This window comes from Sminthopsis crassicaudata, chromosome 2 (assembly GCF_048593235.1).
Source record: "Sminthopsis crassicaudata isolate SCR6 chromosome 2, ASM4859323v1, whole genome shotgun sequence".
Lineage (NCBI taxonomy): Eukaryota > Metazoa > Chordata > Mammalia > Dasyuromorphia > Dasyuridae > Sminthopsis > Sminthopsis crassicaudata.
In genome coordinates this window covers 390,264,345-390,278,186 of record NC_133618.1, presented here as the reverse complement: position 1 = coordinate 390,278,186, position 13,842 = coordinate 390,264,345, and the positions used below count along the sequence as shown (strand labels likewise).

General features: G+C 39.5%; 1 protein-coding gene across 4 annotated transcripts; it reads left to right on the top strand.

Annotated features, from left to right (window-relative positions):
• Window positions 1-496: 496 nt before the first annotated feature.
• Window positions 497-13,658, top strand: GNPDA1 (glucosamine-6-phosphate deaminase 1). Of its 4 annotated transcripts, none has more exons than XM_074291686.1 (8): window positions 497-581; window positions 1,439-1,479; window positions 2,522-2,651; window positions 4,198-4,299; window positions 7,060-7,242; window positions 8,947-9,131; window positions 11,148-11,322; window positions 12,452-13,658. In XM_074291686.1, the coding sequence occupies exons 3-8, from the start codon at window positions 2,528-2,530 to the stop codon at window positions 12,544-12,546; spliced, it is 864 nt and encodes a 287-aa protein (XP_074147787.1). In that variant the 5' UTR covers window positions 497-581; window positions 1,439-1,479; window positions 2,522-2,527; the 3' UTR covers window positions 12,547-13,658. The 4 variants fall into 4 exon arrangements, with proteins under 4 accessions (XP_074147787.1, XP_074147790.1, XP_074147788.1 ...); XM_074291687.1 differs by having other exon boundaries at window positions 508-581; window positions 1,436-1,479; XM_074291688.1 differs by lacking the exon at window positions 497-581 and adding an exon at window positions 624-1,012.
• Window positions 13,659-13,842: the final 184 nt, after the last annotated feature.

The window sequence follows — 13,842 nt, the reverse complement described above, 5'->3', positions numbered from 1 at the left end:
TGACGGAGACAGCCTGATGTATTAAAAAGATGAGATTTGGAGTCACAAAATCTTGGCACATTAGGGACATCACCATCCCCAAACTACTTCCCTCCCCTTCAGTTTTCTCAAGTGTAAAGTGAGGGGCTTGGACTAACAGCAGTTTTAACTTGGGGTCCTTTAAATTTATTTTTAAAAATATTGTCGATTGTGTCAATATAAACGATTTCCTTTATAATCTTATGTGTTTTATTTTGTGCATTCAGAAAAGAGGTCGACGGGTTGCACCAAGCAGGGGTCCAATATTCTCCCGGATCTCAGCGCTAAACCCCAGTATCCCAAGGGAGGCAGCTCCAAAGCTAGACTCTGTCCCAGGGCTTTAAGAAGACAAAGTCTGAATTCCTTGCGGTCCTTAGACCAGTCTGGAGTTCGGGCGTGGCCCCGGCTGGGAAGGGGACGGGGTCGGGTGGGAGGGGAAAAAGAGGAGGATGCTGAGTCAGCATCCATTGCAACGTGACCTGATAGTCATATGACTTAAGCTCAGCAGGAGGAGTTGCACACGCCGAGTCTCCGCCGTAGCAGGAGTCCAGGAGCTGGGACGAGTAAGTGCGGCGCGCGGCGCGTGCGGGGTCCGGGGGAGGCGCGGGCGTGCGCAGCCCGGCCGAGAGTGCGCGCTGCAGCCAGCCCCGGGCTCTGCGGCGGGGGCGCGGGCCATGAAGCCCCAGTCTCTGCCCGGGAGCGGTGGGGAGTCGCAGACCGGACTGAGCTTTTGAGGGTCTTCTTGCCCTCTCTCAGACCCCAGGGACGGAAACTCCTTAGAAGCTAATCTAGGGCCCCGGAGACTTGGGAAACTGAGACCCAAGAAGAACTGGGTGCTGGGCTTTACATTTATTTCATCCCCAGAGTGAAAGAGAAACTGGAGGGGCGATGGAGACCCCGGAAGGAAGCAGCCCTGTTCTCCTATGTGTGCACTTTTAGCGGTCCCTTTAGAGTCAGGTCTACAAGCACTTACTATGCGTCTGCCATGTTCCAGGTGGGATGCTAGGTGGAAAAGTGCAGAGTGTCCGGCCTGGAGTTCAGATTTAGTCTCAGGCCAGCAATGGGACCTTAGGCAGGCCCTTAAAGCCCGTTTGCCTCAGTTTCCTGTTCTGTAAAATGAGCCGGGGCAGGAAATGACAAGCCACTTCAGACTCTTTGCCTAGAAAACTCCAAATGAGCATCATGGAGGTTCGGACGGGACTTGTGCTAAGGGAGGGAGATTAAAAAAAGAAAAAGGCATTGCCCATTGTTCCCATTTATTTAGTCTGTTGGTTTCACAGAAATTGCTCTATATGACTCATGCATGTGATGGACAAATGTTATAACCTTTTGTACCTTGAGCCACATAGTCATCCCTTTGAGTTATTACAGAACCAGGCTTGAGTCTTAGGTCATCTTACCCAGTCTTCTCATTTAACAGGTAAAGGACAACCGAGAGGGAGTCTGCACCAGGTCACAAAGGTTTGTAAAGAACAGTTTTTGTTGGGGTCCAGTCCTGCCTTACTCTTTGACTCTATTTGGGATTTTCTTGGTCAAGATTCTAAAATAGTTGCCTTTTTCTTTCTCCAGGTCATCTTACAGATGAGGAAACAGGCAGTTTTAAGTGACTTGCCCAGTCACACAACTAATCTTTGAAGTCAGATTTGAATTCAGCTAGATGAATCTTATCTTATCTGAGCCAGATTTTAACTTCATTTGTTCCAACTCCAAATTCTAAACTCCACACCCCCTTCTCTAAAATCAGAACTGTGTTTCCAGCCCAATCCCTTGAAAATCTCTTACAAATGAGTTTGGAATAGGCTGCTGGATTTAGAAAGGAGACCAGAGTTTGAATGCCAGGGCCCTTGCCAATGTAGAGTAGAGGAAGTTAGAGTATATACTACCTACTTGAGGAGGTGACCTCAGTGAAATCATATTTCCTAGATAGGGACTTTTGAGAGTTAGAATCTTGGAATTTGTAAAGGCTTTTAGGGTACCCTACTTCCAGATGCATGCGTATTTTCCATAACAAACTGGACAAGATAAGGTCCATGAGGCCAAGAGCATTGTGCCCCAACATCGAAGCACAGACTAAGTATTAGTAATGCTTGTTGGTTAATTAACCTCTGCTTTGATATCTAGGAACTTACTACTTAAAGAAACAAGCTGTTGCAACTTTTAATTGTTGGAAAGTTTTTCCCCATGAAGGCATTTGTTGCTTCATTCATTGTAAGGATGAGTGGAAATGCTATTTATATTTGAGCCATTATTTTTTAGGATATTTTACCTTCAGTAGTTGTCTCTAGGGTCTTTCGTTCCCATTCTTGGCAAGTAATGAGGAATGGTGGGATGGGCCTGTTAGATGTGTGGGTGGCATCAGGATGAGAGAATTGTAGTAGATTATATATCAGCAGTTCAGAACTCCCTGGGACTTCCTTGCTGGTTTTCTAAGGGAGAAATGTTTGTTTCAGCTGTCTAATTTTTTTTTTCAATTTTTTTTTTTGGGGGGGAAATCCCCATACAGGACACCATGAAACTCATTATCCTAGAAAATTACCTTCAGGCCAGTGAATGGGCTGCTAAATACATTAGAAACCGAATCATCCAGTTTCATCCAGGACCTGATAGGTATTTCACCTTGGGGCTTCCTACAGGTAAGTCACAAGGTCCTTTTGAGAGCTGTGATGGGATAGTTTAAGGGGGTAGGATGAGATATATCTAGAAGTCCAGGGAGTTTTGTTCAGGCAGCAAAAAGGTTTGGGATTCCTTGTGCAGTGTGCCTTACTCTGTAGAAGTTCTTAAAACACTAAAGTTTATGGGGAGGACTGCAAGGAACTTTCAGAGCTCATTAAACTTTATCTGTGCCTCCAGACACGACATCCTAACTCATTCCAGAATAATAATTGTCTACATTTTGATTGAGCTTGTATAGTTATACTAACTTATAACTGAAAAGTTATAAGAAAGTTGCAAATTATAAGGGTTAGCTTCCCTTAGGAATATAAAAGCTCATGTTCAAAATGCATCCCTTTGTCCTCCTAGCCATGTGGTGCTTCTTTGTCCCCCACCAAATACTGCTCAAATTATGGTCCAGATTAAATAGTGAAATGCTATTTTATGGGCAAAGATATAAAAGTTTACTGGGGCGGAGCATGGTAGGGAAAACTTGGATTTTATCTAAGAGCTTCACTGTGCTTACAAAACAATTTTTAAAAAAAGTGAGTTACTTTAGGCAACCACTTTGTCAAGAAATAAGAGGGAAACATCTTATTGGAAATCAGACTAGGTTGGTACAGGATTAAAGTTTTATAGCTTCATTTTAGCTGCAACATCTTTACAACTAGATACATAACTAGCTGAATGATTGGGTAAGTTAGGCTCTGAGCTTTATCTGAAAAATGTGGATCATATTAGCACCTATCTCAAGGGTTGTGTGAGGGAGAACAAAATGGGCAAAGTGCTTGGCAAACCTTTCAAAATGGATTCTAAGAATATTGATTTACCAGACATAAGGTTTGTATGCTGAATTACTTTTACAGTGAGGATTGATACTCAGCCATTTTTACTCCCTTCCCTGGTTTCCCTCACCTCTATTTGTGAGACAAGAACTTTCCTTGATCTCAAGGACATCTCTCAGAAATCTCAGTGTTATTAGAGCTAATGGATAAAAGCTATAGAGTTTGAGCAGCTATTCTCTTAAGGAACAAGGGCAGTGGGAAGGTCTGGGTCTTACTGGGGATCACTTGAGCCCAAAATAACTATACAAAGCATTCTTTCCTTATGCCTAATATGTGACTGGACAGCTCTGTACTGTGGAAAATATAAGAGAAAGCAGACACTATCTGCCTACGAGGGGAAAGAGACTTGTGGGAGTTGGTGGGGAGGGGGACAGTATGCTACATAAAATTGTGTTAAATTGTGTAATACACAATCACATGAAAAACTAGAATTGAGCTGAATTTGAACTTCAACTAGAGATTGCCTAGTAGTGAAGACAAAGGTGTTGAGAATTTCCTCCAATCAGATTCTGGAAAAATAAAGAGGTATTTGGTTGGAAAGAGAAGAGTAGGGCTTCTGATTTGACCTAGGATGGATTTGTTCCCAAGAAAAGGTTTTTTCAAGTTGCTATTTTGGCTTCTGGACAATGCTAACAAACCCATAGACCTAGAAGGATCACTCACTGACTTACCTTTCTTCTAGGGAGCACCCCACTTGAGTGCTACAAAAAGCTGATTGAGTATTATAAGAATGGAGATCTCTCCTTCAAGTATGTGAAGACATTTAATATGGATGAGTATGTAGGTAAGTGATTTTTCAAGGGCCTAGGGTGGGAAGATGGTATCTGAGGCAATGATAGCTTTCTGATCTTAGTTTGAGGCTCCCAGGTAGAAAAGATCTTTTAATCATGTGAATGACAGAGATAATGGGGGCTCAAGGCCTAGGCATGCTAGGTAACGTGTCTGGCATAGTTGTCTGCAACTGAACTTTGTGCTCTCTTTTTCTGGAAATAGTATATAGTTAAGTAGTGGCAGCTTTCTGCTTCAGACACACAGGAGTATTTTTAGAGGAAGAATCTTTAACCTGAGGTCCATTAACTTGGTTTTAACAAATATTATGAAAACTGCATTGCAGTATAATTATTTTGCATTGTAATCCTATATGTTTTATCATAGGCATTTTAAAATGTTACCCTGAAAGAGTCCCAGAGCTTCCTGACACCTGGTGTCAGAGTAGATGTGGTCTGGCCAGGGCAGAGGATAGATTTGCCTAATCTTAGACCTTAAGTTTCTCTCAGTGGAGCCTAAGATCTCATTAGTTCATTTGGCTGCCGTTGAGCCAGCAGGCCACTAGAAGCCCCAGATCTTTCTCAGAAAAACCATATTTTCCCCATTATTTCTGGAGCATAGTATATACTAGTATAAAATAAAGTAAAAAAAGATATAGACTATATGTAATTCTGGACCCCACATTTTTGGACTTTGTTTCCCTATTTATTAACATCTATTCCTTTGATCTTTACCTTTACCCTACCTTAGCTATACACATCACTCATCATTCACAAGTGTTCTATACTTCCGCAATCCCAAACTCTGAAATTCCTTTATCCAACTATAACCTCTTGTCTTATTCCTCTTTTACAATCTCTGGTCGCTCCAACCCTTTTCTCTTGAAAAATTTGACCTTTTAATTAACTGGTCAACTTGAATCCCTTGTACTATTGTCTTATTCAGTGTCAAATATTCTACCAATCTAGTTATTTCACCTCCTTCTGGATTTGCCCCTTTTATCATTCCTTCTCCTTATTTTTCTTCAAATAGATTTTGGCATAACATCTTTTAGGCTGTACATTGTCTATATTTTCCTGTTCCACAAATGCAAATCTCAACTTTGGCAGAGTAAGAAGAAGGGTTTTGGCCAAGCTTGTTCTTTATAATTTCAAAACATTTAATAGTTGTTCTGTTGTATGGTTTTTTGGGTTTTTTTTTACATTGTAATCTTTGTGTGCATACTTTTCCTGGCTCCGTTAATTCACTTTCCCCTAACATTTCTTTTTAAGGCACCACCACTTATCTACCCAGGTGTACAACTTTAAAATAATTCTTCTCTTTTCTTCTCCCCTCAAAACCAATTAGTTGCCAAATCTTATCATTTCTATCTCTTTAAGCTTATTTGCATTCATGCTCTTCTCTCTGCTCACAACAAAGCCACCAAATTCAGGCTCTCAAATGATTCTTACCTGGACCACTGCAATCAATACCCTATTAACTAGTTTTCTAGCATGCAGTCTCCTTTCTCCAAAACATTCTTCACAAAGTGGTAATTACTAAAGGCAGCACAAATCTGACCATGTCATCTCCATGCTCAAGTAACTTCACTAGCTTTCAGTTCTCTCTAGAATATAATTTCTTCTAGTGCAGGAGTTCTCAAACTATGGCCCAAGGGCCAGATGCGGCTGGCTGAAGACGTTTATGCCCACCAGGTTAGGGTAAATGGGCTGAGGAGCTGAGAGTTTTTGTTTTTACTATAGTTGGGCCCTCCAACAGTCTGAGGGACAGTGAACTGGCACCCTATTTAAAAAGTTTGAGTACCACTGCTCTAGTGTTTAAAGCCCTTAACAGGCTGGCAGTAGTCTATATTTCCAGGCTGATTATATATTCATCATTTCTCCCTTTCACATACAATATGTTGCAGCCAAATTAAGTTGGTGGTCCACACACAACATCTTTGCCCAGCCTGTCCCTATAGCTAGATGCATTCCTTTTTCCTCTTGGAATCCTACCTCCCTTCAAGATTTAGCTCAAATTCCACTTAAAGCAGCTCTTCCAGATTTTCTTGTTAGTACTCTTCCCTAGGCTTCTCCTCACCCCCAATTTTGTATGTGTGTGTATGTGTTTATTTTGTTTGCATCTTCTATTAGCTTATCTGTGAATCTTAAGTACAAAGACTCTTTTGTAACAATATTCTGTCTTGTAATACCTGGCACATAATAGGCACTTATAAAATGCTTGATGATTGACCAATGGACATTGATAAACTTGAAGGCAAACCAGAGGGTAAAAAAAATATGTCATTCTATATGGTGGGCTGAAAGAATTTGGTTTAGTCTGCAGAAGACTTAGAAAAGCACATGATACCTCTCTTCAAATAGTTGGAAAAATGGGCTTCAATTTCATCTTCTTGGACCCAGAGGGCAGAGCTAGAAGCAGTGAGTGGAAGCTACAAAGCAGATTTTTAGCTCAACAAGGAACTTTCCAAAAATGGAATAAGTTGCCTCAATAGGTACTGGACTTCTATTCATTGGAGGACTTTTAGGCTGGATAATCACTTGTCAGGAAAGCTATAGAAGGTATTCTTTGTCAGCTACAGGTTGAGTCAGATGGAGTTTCTTCCAACTCAGTCCCCAGGTGCTAATTCCTTCTCTACCATAATTTACTGTGTGTACTCACCTAACCAATAGTAAGGGTTTAATAAGTACCTGTTGATTGATTGGTTTTATGAAGTGGACTTTAAATTACTTTTGGGGAAAGGCAGGAAAGTAACAATGATGCTGTGGTTCCTTAGGTCTCCCACATGACCACTCTGAAAGCTACCACTCCTTCATGTGGAACAACTTCTTCAAACACATTGATATTTGCCCTACAAACACCCATATTCTGGATGGAAATGCAGCTGATCTACAGGCAGAATGTGATGCTTTTGAAGAGAAGATCAAGGAAGCTGGAGGAATTGAGCTTTTTCTTGGAGGTGAGGTCAAACTTGATGGCTGTTCTGTTAGTATTCAAGAGGAGAAAGCATAATTCCTTCTACAATCTAGTTAGAAAAAAAGGCTGCTTTATGGCAGGTTCCCATTTCCTGGCATGGGTTATAACTCATTTCTTCTCTCATTCCCCTCCCTTTTCCAACATTAAAATTTTATCAATTCTTTTTTTGTCCTGGTTCCTCTTAGAAATAATGAAGTCCATTATAGTGGAAGGCCATATGGCATGGCAATAATGCCATGTGATATTGGGCAAATCATTTCTCTACAGGCCTGAGTTCCCTCATCCATAAAGTAAGGGAGATGGATTAGATGTTTAGGATTAGGCCCTCCTAGATAAAATACTCATTGGATTAATTCAATAAAATAATTCCTTGGCTACATTATTTTATGTTCAGATGGTTCTTTCTTTGAGGGCAAGATGGTGCCATGGGAAAAAGCAATGGATTTGGAGTCAGAAGAGGGAGTTTCAAATCCTGACTGCATCTCCATTATTGCTACATTGGACAAATCACTTGGCCTCTGGGCTTTAGCTTTCTTATCTTTATGAAATGAGTGTTATGGACTAGATTATCTATAGTCCTGTGTTCTAAAGTTATATAAATTCCTTAAGTTTATTCCCAGCTGTTTGCAGTAATAACAGAATGATAAAATGAAACAAATATAAAAATGAATAAGAAATCTGAGAGTAAGGTAGGAAGGACAGGGATGTTCTATCCTAGTTCTTGAACTCTGCATCTGAGCTCAGTATGGCAATTCTAATGTGCTCCAAGGTATCAGATCGGGGGCAGCTAGATGACATCGGTCCTGAAGTTAGGAGGATCCAGCCTCATATTTAACACTTCCTAGCTGTGTGAAGCTGGGCAAATCACTTAATCCCAAACAACAAATTAAAACAAAACAAAAAAGGTTATCAGTAATTTCTCCACCAAATAAATTTGGGGGCAGGGGACAAGAATAATTTTTCAACTACTAAGTTATGGAAGGATTAGGCAGGAAGTATTTACCATTTGGAGAAAAAAATTGAAAAAAAGTTTGTGGAGGGCAAGCATAATTTGTCTCCTGGATGTTTTATACCTCCAGAACTTAACAAGGAGTATGACACACAAATGGTCAGAACACATTGGCTAGGAGCAAAGGATGGCTTAGCTGAATTATTTTGTAACCTAAGTCAACTTTATGTATGCATGCACATAGCATATGTGTTTTCTTTTAATAACTGTATTTTTTCTCCAGTATTATGAACTTTGAGACTCACTTTTTAAAAAATGTAATCTGCAGTGGGCCATCCTTGACTCATTATGTCTGAAAATTTGCTGTGCTAAGCAGCGTTGTCACTTACATAACCAGGAGATACTGTATTTAGTAATAATTGTAGAGGTGTATATTTGTATCAGGATTTTAACTTTTTTGAAAAGTGATTAATCTCATCTTGATCTTTAAATTAGGTCTGTGAAATAGCTAGAGAAGGTATTCTTTCTACTTTGATGAAAAAAGCAGAAAGATGAAAGAACTTTGATGAAAGAAGCAGAGACAGACTGTTTGCCAAGGTCACCCACAAAATAGCTATGTTCCTTTGCTAGCTCTTTGGTCAGTGGGTCCTAGTATAAGTGATCTGGATAATTTAGGCTAATCTTCCCTATTGATAAATATTGTTCATATCTTCCTGTTGCCTCCTATTTCCTGTGCAGGTATTGGCCCTGATGGTCACATTGCCTTCAATGAGCCTGGCTCAAGTCTGGTGTCTAGAACTCGAGTGAAGACTCTGGCCATGGATACCATCCTAGCCAATTCCCGGTTTTTCGATGGAGATCTCTCAAAAGTCCCCAAGATGGCTTTAACTGTTGGTGTGGGTACAGTCATGGATGCCAGAGAGGTGAGATGACAGCTGGATTTCTTTGATGCATCCTCTGAGAGCTTTATCCATAGGGCAGGGCGGCTTCTTTTTTTTTTTTTTAAAGGCTTCAGTTAGGTGACTTGCCCAGGGTCACACAGCTAGGAAGTGTTAAGTGTCTGAGACCAGATTTGAACTCTGGTCCTCCTGAATTCAAGACTGGTGCTCTATCCACTGCGCTACCTAGCTGCCCCGGGCAGGGCTTCTTAAGAGTAAGATTACTCCTCCTTCCTCATCCAGATGTTGGACACATTTCTGGCAGACTCACAGGATACTGCCCTCTGTTTTGTAGTTTCTTCTCTGAATCAAGGGTGTATAATTACACCACATGGGATTTAACACTGGCACATGAGATAGAACATGCTCAGGGCCCATGATACTTGTTTTGTTTTTTTTTTTTTTAACTACATTTCAAGTCTGTACTGGGGGAAGTTTTATTTTCTTCCAGCAGACACCTGTGTCTTGTCCAGTGATTTGGAGGGACAAATGTGAATAAGGCTAATTGGATTGGATTCCAATTAATATAACCTTCCACATAGGTATGTTTAGTTTGTTTCAAGATAATTCTTGTATTTGCACTGACTTTAAAATTTCAGGGATGCTTTATTGTAATTCTTGATAGATCTTCAGCAGGAAGTGGCTTTAAACATTTTTTTTGATCTTCCAATTGAATAGTTTATATATATACACTATACAAAGGAATCTTCTCAACCTTTTGCAAAGGAGAGGATTCTTGCCTTCTCCCCTCTCCCACTGTTTTAAACTTTGGGTGGGCTCATTTATTTGACACAGATTTTTTTTTTTTTTTTTTTTTTTTTTTTTGCTGAGGCAATTAGGGTTAAATGTCTTGCCCTGGGTCACACAGTAGGAAGTGTTGTGTCTGAGACCATATTTGAATTTATGTCCTCCTGATTTCAGGGCTGGTGCTCTATCCATTTTGACACCTAGCTGCCCCATTGACACTGCATTTTTAACTGCCCCCCTCCAATGTAAAATGTTAATACCTTAAAAACCTTTCTTCTGCCTAGCATTGCAAAATGATGTCATAACTATGCCTTGATGAAAAGAAGCTTCACTAGGAAATTGGAAAACCTGATTTCTTTCCAAGTTTACACCATTACTAGGTGGCACAAAATCACTTCAACTACTGCTGTTTTGGTTTTTTTTTAAGACGTGCATAACATCTACTTAGAGCCATAATGTAAGAATATCTCAAGATAAAAGGTTTTTTTTTGGGGGGGGGGAGGTGGAAGGGCCCAAAGTTTTAGGGACTCTGAACTTAAAGTTGTTGAATTTTAAAAATTTTTTTTAAGTTAGAAGGATCTTTGGATTTCATTTATTCACTATAATTATTTATGTAAAAATAACAAAATTTAATGAAGGAAAGCAACTCCAAAAGCTCTAGTCTTCAAGTTGCCTCATCTCCTGATTTGGATGGTCAGTGTTGACTAGTACGTGTTGCCTGGAATTGAGAATACTTGGGTGTTATAGAGTTCTGAAGCAAGCACATGTTGCTTGCTTATTCAGTCCCCCCGTGGTCCCGTTCTCCCCCCCCCCCCCCCCAGTCCTCTTATATTTTTGAATCTCAGAATGCACTAGGAAAAAAAAAACACAGAAGAGCCATTGTGTTATCCCTTTCTTTGTAGTGGCCCTTAAAAGTTTCAGTTCTGATATTTGGGTCATGAAATTTGGTTACAAAATTGAAAATAAGGGATTTTATATACAAGAAAAGGCTATTGGGCTAACGTTTTTTGGTAAGCATTAAAGTATCCACTATCCCATTGTTGACGAGGTACTACCTTTTGGATTTTGTAACAGTATCAGTGGCATAAATATCAGTTTATTTCCTATTAACATTCTAGGATTTTATGAACTGAGCATTATTCCAATCCCTCTGCTTTATAGCTGGACAAATAGGCCCAAGAGAAATGGTTTAATAAGGTTATGATTCCCTCTCTGTCCATTTTTTAAATGCTACACTTGTTTTCCAAACTCTAGGTCATGATCCTAATTACGGGAGCCCACAAAGCATTTGCATTGCACAAGGCTATTGAGGAGGGGATAAGTCACATGTGGACTGTGTCTGCCTTCCAGCAGCACCCCCGTGCAGTGTTTGTGTGTGATGAAGATGCCACATTGGAGCTTAAAGTGAAAACTGTTAAGTATTTCCAAGGTGAGGATTGATAAGGAAATTAAAGAGGGAAATTACTTTCCAACTTTTGGCTGTTTCAATGTCCAGTTTGGCAGGTCTTATCCCTCACTAAGGGTTTGACTTTTACAAGCTCACAGGAGCTAACTGTTCAAGAAAGTGAAGATTTTTTTAAAAGAATGTATAGAATTATAAAGTTAAAACATCACAAATATGAACGAAAGGTATCCATCTAATTCTCTTGTAGTAAGGATTCTCAGTTTTCAGTTAGATTCAATGCCTGATGTTGCTAGATAAATACCCAAGTTAAGATAATAGACTAGGTGCCCTAGGACTTTTCACAAGATATAAAGGCACTGCAACTTCAGTTTAAACAAAGTGATTGTGGGAAAATCAGATTTATATGTACCTTGTACCAGAATCCTACTCAGGTGTTTGATCACGGTGTGCATCTAACCCTGGGTTCTTTGAAGGCTAGGCTAGTAGAGAGCTGGTGATATTAGTAGACTGCAAAGTCAGAGAAACCACCACCAGTGCAATCTAGCCTGCATAAAGAGACTAAATCCAGAAGGTGCGAATTCATAGTTGCATTATGTTGTCCACTTCTTCAGAACATCTCTGAGCAGAGATAGTCTTCAAGCAGTGTAATCTTCAAGATAGATGGGTATTTCTGTTCAGATATGGACTAGATCTAGAGTCCTTTTGATGCTGAGATTTTGTGATTTGAGTTTTTAAAGTTTGGGCAGTTCTTACCATCCTGAAAAGGATTCATTGACTTACTGTTTTAAAATATAACTTGGTAAATTATATATATAAGAAAGACATATAAGGGTAAATATACTGAAGCCTTTTGGGACAGAGTACATACAATTCCTACCTGAAAGGTTATTCTACAAGACAATGGAAAAAAACATTTGCTTCTGGGTATAAGCTTTGAAAATGACTATGTGAGGGGCAGCTAGGTGGTGCAGTGGATAGAGCACCAGCCCTGAAGTCAGGAGGCCCCAAGTTCAAATTGGTCTCAGACACTTAATGCTGCCTAGCTGTGTGACCTTGGGTTAAGTCACCCTAACTGCTGCAGAGGAAAAAAATTACTATGTGGTATGCCTCAACCTGAGCTAACCAAATTTTTTTTTTTTTTTTTTTTTTGTAGGACTGATGCGTGTTCATAACAAGCTAGTGGAACCACTGTACAGTATGAAAGAAACAGAGAAAAGCCAGTCTTCCAAGAAACCATACAGTGATTAATTTGACCTCAGAACCAGCTGTCAATCCTTCAAAAAGATATACTTTTCCTAAAGATCTGTTTCCTCAGAAGTATTTAATTGATCAAATACTACTTATATGCCCACTCCAAATAATATTTTATCTGGCTTTGATGAAAAAGAGTATAGATGAGTATGTACTCAGCTAAAAAGACTGAAGCTTACAAAAAAATGGGTTGTGTTGTACTGTAAAATTTGATTTTCTATGAAGTATGTTATTGCCTGTTTTGTTTCATTTCAACCTGCTAAATAAGGGACAGTTGGAGATAGAAATGCCCCTAATGTGAACATTTTTAAAAAGTTGTACCCACAGAGAAAGTATGAACACTGATTCTGTTTAGAAGTCATCTCTGGCAGCATATGAAAGAGTACACCTGGGGAAAGTAAACACTGGACTTAACAGGATTAGTGACAAGTATATAGGTGGGCAAGGGAGAAACAGCTTTTCTCCTCCTCTTCTTTTTCTTTTACAGCAAATCCCTTACTTCTTAATATTGGATTTAGTAGCAGAATGTGAATGTTGCACTGAGTGCAAGGCTACACATGTTAAAGTTTATCCACCCTTATTTAAAATGCCTATGCACTTTGCTGTCATGTAATAGTCATTCAGTGAACATTTATCATCACCCTCTCTCTCATGGACAATGTACTAGGCACTGAGAAAGATAAGAAGATATATCAAGTATATAGGCTCTTCCCTCTAGGACCTTTCTCCATTAGGGATAACTAAATATGTACTCCCCATATAATTTGCTGATGACAGGACATTTTATGCAGTTGTACCTCTTACAGATAGACAATGGTAATTACTACCATTGCTCATTCCACTATTAAGATGGCCATGTTCATTCCACTCATTCTTACTATCTAATCTTTTATGTGCCTCTGACAAGCTGCTGCTGGCTCCATTTTGGGGGGAAGAAGTTCTGTGAGTCTGATTTAGGTGCCTCTGACAGAACTTTTGAATACTGTGTTTTCTACTTGTATTTCAATGTTAAGCTTTTACGTGATTAGTAAAACTGTTTTAAGCTAATGGATAAACGGACTTGTTTACAATGTGATATTTTCTATTAAATTCAATATTTTCTAATGGAACATGAAGAGTAATGAAATTCCTCTTTAATCCTCCTATAAAAAAAACCACTGCATATTTAAGCAAAATGTTTTGCAACTGCTTTTTCATATAAACCTAGAGATTCTGGTGTATAAGGAAGAACCACTAAGAGTATATATCAATACCTGAGTTAGCTACACAGCCTTGGGCAATTATCTACTGGGC